Source organism: Anguilla anguilla, chromosome 7 (genome assembly GCF_013347855.1).
Source record: "Anguilla anguilla isolate fAngAng1 chromosome 7, fAngAng1.pri, whole genome shotgun sequence".
In the NCBI taxonomy this organism is placed as follows: domain Eukaryota; kingdom Metazoa; phylum Chordata; class Actinopteri; order Anguilliformes; family Anguillidae; genus Anguilla; species Anguilla anguilla.
In genome coordinates, this window is record NC_049207.1 from 43,231,898 (window position 1) to 43,237,897 (window position 6,000).

Here is a 6,000-nt window from a genome sequence, read left to right on the forward strand (position 1 = left end):
CCCGTAAAACTAATAACAAAACCAATGATTGGTGCAAAACAAATACCATGACCAGTCATTGGCCATGTTATTTGTTTTGTGTGTGCTAAAAGGTTTTGCACATGCTAAAGGTCTTAAATCTGGCCATAAGGTAACCACACCACACATGCTGAAACTCAGGCTCTGAGTTAATGTTAGTAACGCCCTCTGCTGGTGTGACTTGTGTAGGACAACTGGGAGCGGGAGCTGAAGGAGGCGACCAAGCAGCGGCGTTTGCGGGAGCTGGAGGAGAAGCGGCACTCGTGGGCGGGCAACGCCGACCAGGGCGGCGGCTTCGGCCGCAGCAGCAGCGAGAACGACGTGGAGACGCTGACCAGGGAGGGGCTGCTGGACTTCCTGCAGCAGCGACCCCGGAGCCCCAACAGCCCGCAGGGCCGCTCGTCCAGCGCCCGCCGCCACCGGAGCACCACCACCGCCGCCGCCGCCGACCGCGAGCTGCGCAGCTTCCTGGAGCTCGCCGCCGACGCCAACGGTGACGCCGACGGGAGGTTCCTCAGCCTGGCCCGCCCCGCCCGCTCCCCGGTCAAGGGCACCCCGGGCTCGCCGCGGGAAGGCTCCGAGGCCCCGCCCACCCTCCGCGTCGGCCCCGACCGTCGCGTAGACGGCGACCGCCGCAGCGCTTTCTCCAGGCCCTCGTTCGTGATCGGCGACGACCTGGAGAGGAACGTCTTCCTGAAGGCGGCGGCTGGCAGTCGGGGACAGATGAACGTGAGCGTCGAAAAGCACACCCTGGTACCCAGACTCCAGCCGTTTGACTTCGTCGCCCCTGGCAACGACGGTAACAATAACGCGCGCTCGGCCGACAGGGGAGATGTGGTCGTCACCGATTTGGAGACCTTGGACTCTCCTCCTTCCGGGACGGGTTCAGGCCCGAGCAGAGGGTCAACAGCAGGGCGGGACGATAAAACGGACACGTCCACAGGTCCGGAGCAGGAGGGGAGCAGCACATCCTCCTCGATGGCCCATAACCCCCCTCCAGCACTAGACCCTTCAGTGTCAAACAAACAGCCTGCCCCCCACTTCCTGGACTGCACCGACACGGACTGCTCCGTGATCCTGGACTACTCTGAAACGGACTCTCCTGTTTCGAGGGGGGGTACCGCTGCTGACATGCGGACTCTGGTGAACGACAGTCGCAGTAACCTTAACGCCCAGAACTCAGCTTCATCCGTGTCCACCAATGAGCCTTCAGAGTCTGCATCCACCAATGAGAAATCAGTGTCTGCCTCCACCAATGAGAAATCAGTGTCTGAATCCACCAATGAGCAATTAGTGCCTGCATTCACCAGTGACCAATCAGTGTCCTCATCCGCCAATGAGCAATCAGTGTCTACATCCATCAATGAGAAGGCAACATCCCCTCCCTCCAATGACCATGTAGTATCTATATCCACCTATGAACACCCTGCCTCTGCCTCCTCCAGCAAGGACTTGGTGATGTCATCAACCAAAGAGAAGCCTGCATCTACGTTAACCAATGACCAGTCAGCTTCTCCTTCCATCAATAAGCTCTCAGCGTCTGCACCCACTAATGATCAGGCTGAACCTCAATCCACCAATGACGACCCTGAGTCTGTTCAATCGTCCTCCAAAGACAACACAAACAAGGGCAAACAGGTGGGTGAGAAACACCACAAGCCTGCCACTAAGAACCCTGGGAATGGCAGTAAAACCCGGTCAATAAGAACGTTGACCACCTCGGAGAACCAGAGCATGCGCAAGGTGGTGCCCATCTCGAAGGTGAACCGCTCGGGTGGTGCGGCCGGAAGGGCGGAGAGAGCGGGCGGTCAGGAAAACGCACGACGGTCACCGCAGGACCGTGGCGCCCCCGCCAGGAGGACTGAGTCGCTGCGCGTGATGTCCCCCCGCCCCAGCCTCCCCCTGGAAGACCAGAAGGCTCGGAAGGCCCCGCAGGCGGGGGACCAGACCCCGCGCGGTCCGTCCTTCAGGAAGCCTGCCGTCAAACCCGGTCGGATCGCCCCCAGGCCCCCGCCCGAGGAGAAGATGTGCCGCTCCACCATGCGCGCCTTGGCTCTGGCCCAGGGCGGCGGCAGCGCCCCGCCCACGCCCGCCCACGCCCCCAAGGCCGCCCTCCCCGGCTTCGCCCGCAACACGGTGGCCTCGTCCTCCCGGTGGATGAAGAAGGACTCCGGCCCCAGCTCCACCCCGTCCACACCCTCAAAAACCGCCGCCCTCGCCCGGACCGGGTCCCTCAGGCACGCGCCAAACAGGGTGGCACCCGCGGGGGGCCAGCTCGCACCCGGGGACGGGGAGACGACTCAGGGGCCTCTGAGGAGGAGCCCCAGCGCGAGGGGCTACAGCCGGACTGTCAGTCCAAGTGAAACTCCGCCCTCTCCCAGAGACCACTCCCGCAAGTTCAGCAGCGGCCTCTCTGATAAGTCCGTCCATTCTAAAGACTCCGCCTCCAGCAACACCCTCAAACCCACGTGGAAATGACTGACAGATAAAAGACCATTCCATTTGTGAAAAAAGAAGAACTTCACAAAGTTTAGAATTGTTCCATTGAATAAATGTCTTTATTTAACTTTATCCCTCTTTAGGTTCAATCTATCATGGTTTTTCAATGTTGCGTCCTTTGCTGTTGTCTATGAATGGGTAATTTTTGCAGGATTTTAAAATGTACTATATCTCTTCCTGTTTGGAGCATTTTCCAATGTTGTTATTAAAATCAATTTGATCATTTTGAAATGAAAAACACTAACAGGCAACCACTCTATACTTTGGAGAGTACACATTATATCGACCAGGGGTTTTTTTCCTCAAATCCTTTTTCAGACGATCTTCCTATGAAGAGAGTAGACAAATGACTAACCTTTTCCAAGGCGTCACACTGCTTTGTCTTGTTTGTGATGAAGTAGGAAACTACTGAGCATATTGTAATGCTGCTGATAAGCTGGGTTAACTCAAGTTGAGTGTGTTTATTCAGGGTACTTGTTCATGTTTAAATATTTTATAAAACCTGTTTGTCACTGTTGCAGAGTCTTACTTTGCAAAGCCATAAACCAACTGTTCCCTCTCAAACACCAAGCACTATTCAGAGTTCATTCAGAATTCTCAAAATACCTACATCTCTGTTGTTAGGTGACTGTATTTTATCATTTTTATGAATAGAACCACAGTGTCCTGTGTTCAGAATTGAGCAGTCTTACATATTTAGAAGCACATTCATTGTAATATCGACAGGACTTGTACACACATTGAAACAAAAAATATTTTCGTGCATATGGAATAAATTGATGAATACATGTGTGTTCTTTTTTTTTGGAATGAAATAACACATTTGCCTGTGTTATTTGCATCACATAAACATTTCTCTCCATGGTTTTCTCCATATATTTTTCTGTTATTCAGGGCCAGTTATCTTCCATGTATTTTGAAATATACATTGGTAATATATTATAGTTCCGTTTTGCATTGTGCTTGCCTAGTTATTATTTAAATACAGTATTACAATATTATTATTACGGTGTTGAGCAGCTTGCTCATGATTGATCTTAGCGCATTTAAATAAAAAAATGAAAAAACATAATGGACCTCACAATGGATTATACATATACTGTATACTTTCAAGGCTTGAATTTGTGGGATTCATTTGTCTTTCTTCATAAATTTTTTGCAGGCTTGCATATTAATGGTCCTAAAATTGAGTTATCCGTTTTTAATTCAACTAACACTGGTGGGACAAGCAATATATAAGCTTAGAAAGACATTTTGGGCAAGAAGTTAGACAAGCCAAGTAACGTCCAAGTGAAAAGTCAAATAAATCATAATGTTTTGCAAACTGCGTTAAAACCATCTCCGTGGTTTAGTGTGCATTGTTTGTTGGTGCTATTTACCATGTAGTGCACCATGATACTAAGCATATAATTAAATTTTATGTGCACCCATTATAAAATCAAGGGGAAACTCAACTTTGCTGTGCACCCCACTAATAACACACAAGCATACACATAAATACCTGTGTGAGGTAGCACCTTTAAGCTGAACTTCAATCCCCCAGTGAATTGCATCTCACTTCCTGACTGCTGTTTGCCTCAAGACAAAGCCGGGTGTGACCTTGTCTTTGGCAGGCACGCCATGCCATTAGCATGTCCTGGACATTAACGGTTCAGATTAGGTTATGATATGGGCTATTAGTAGGGCTTAGTAAGAGTGACGAAGCCATGCATTTCGTGCCAAGCCAGAAACTTTTATTTACTGTAATTAAATAGGATCTTCTTTCCTCGTCCCATGATGCCTTTCTCGTACTGTTACTCCTGACCTTCTGTTCTTTGTGTAGTCCCTAGGCTAAACCCATTTTCCTGTGCTTTTAAACTCTTGCTGAGGTATAATGCACTTGAGGCTTGATTTACTAAGACCTTTAGCATGTACAAGACCTTTTAGCTAAATTACATGACTAATGATTGGTCATGGTATTTGTTTTGCACCAATGATTGGTTGTGTTATTAGTTTTGTGTGTGCTAAAAGGTCGCACATGGTAATGGTCTTAGTAAATCCAGACCTTCGTTCCATTATGCCTTTGTGTGCAGCACTGGTTCTGTACATTGCTGGTGCTCAGATATGTCCTTCACTTTATGTATTACTGTAAAATGTGTAATTTCAGTGCATTTTCAACTGCCAGATTTGTCTAATTTTATTTTCTTTTTTAAGTGTAAGAGGCTGGAATGATTGGCATTATAATAGTAATTTTATTTATTTTTGTGTGTTCCAAAGGAAGATATGTTTGAATAATCGAATCAATTTTTTTGTTCGTTTTCCACTGTATGTCTTAACGCTGCTGCAAAATTTTGAATTGAAATATTCAAGAACCTAATTGCAAGGGTGACATCTAGTGGGAAAGTAAGGTAAGTAAGGCAGCAGACATTCTTTTATCGGTGAAAAGATATAAACGTTTTTTTTCTTCTAAATTAATATGTAAGGAGTATACCAAAAGTACACTTTCAAATGCAACAGTCCCCGTCAATGTGACTTTTTTTTTTACAGTTACATACATTTTAAATGGACTCTTTGCCACAGGATTTAAATAAGGAGTTTAAATAAAGATTCTAAAAGATTTACCGTCTCTTTGTTTGGCGAGGTTTATTGGAAACAACATATTAGTCTCTACTTGTGTTCCAGTTAGAGTGCGTAACAAGTACATTCATACTTATGGCCCAGAGAAATAACCAAGCAGGTGATTTTACGCTCTATCAACCTGAATTTATACAGTTATTGTCCTCGGAGCATCTGTACTTTAAGTGCTGATGGTATTGCATTGCCGGTCACATCGTTTTTCATTTGTCTCACTTCTAAGCCCCGGAAATCACCACTGGGACCATTAAACATACAGCACAAGTAGTTTTGTAATAATGCACTGCTCAGTCCATAGCTTTTCAGGAATTTAAAAAAAAAAAAGATTTAAAAGATTAGACATCTACCACAGAACGTTGCAGCTGCTAGGTGGCAGTGTCACTCTATGGTGTGCTGCACCTGGCTCTGTCAGTGCTGAATTGGTCCGACAGCCCAGCACAGTGGTGTATGATTGGCCATAGTGTTATCCAGAGGGGGTGGGGGGCGTGGGGGGGGGGGGGGGGGGGGGGGCGGTTGTCCATGTCTCATTGGGCCTAGAAAACAATTTTGTTTCAAATTCAAGGGAAGAATTCAACTGATCTGAGTATGATTTTGAATGATGTTGAAAGCATTTATTTAGTTCATGTTAATTTGTAAATGTCCATGTCATTTATTTAGTTCAGTTTAAGTCTGATTTGATTGAGCTGCTGAAGCTAGCTAAGTGCATTGTTTATTAGACTCAGTCTGTGAGTTTGATATAATTATGTTGCTTTGACAATGCTACAGTATGCTCTCAATTCTGGCAGTATTAGAAATGCAAAGATGTTTTTGCCTAAAATTACAAAGTCATGACGTTAAGCTCAGTTACTATGGCAACAGCTTTCTTTGATG

General features: G+C 47.0%; 1 protein-coding gene across 1 annotated transcript in view; it reads left to right on the forward strand.

The window, feature by feature from the left end:
- LOC118231139 (FH2 domain-containing protein 1-like) overlaps positions 1 to 5,215 on the forward strand; it is a 34,283-nt gene extending 29,068 nt beyond the window's left edge. The window contains exon 12 of the mRNA XM_035424679.1: positions 208 to 5,215. Coding sequence (XP_035280570.1) covers positions 208 to 2,496 — 2,289 coding nt within the window. The 3' untranslated portion in view covers positions 2,497 to 5,215. The remainder of the gene's footprint in view (positions 1 to 207) is intronic.
- Positions 5,216 to 6,000: the final 785 nt, after the last annotated feature.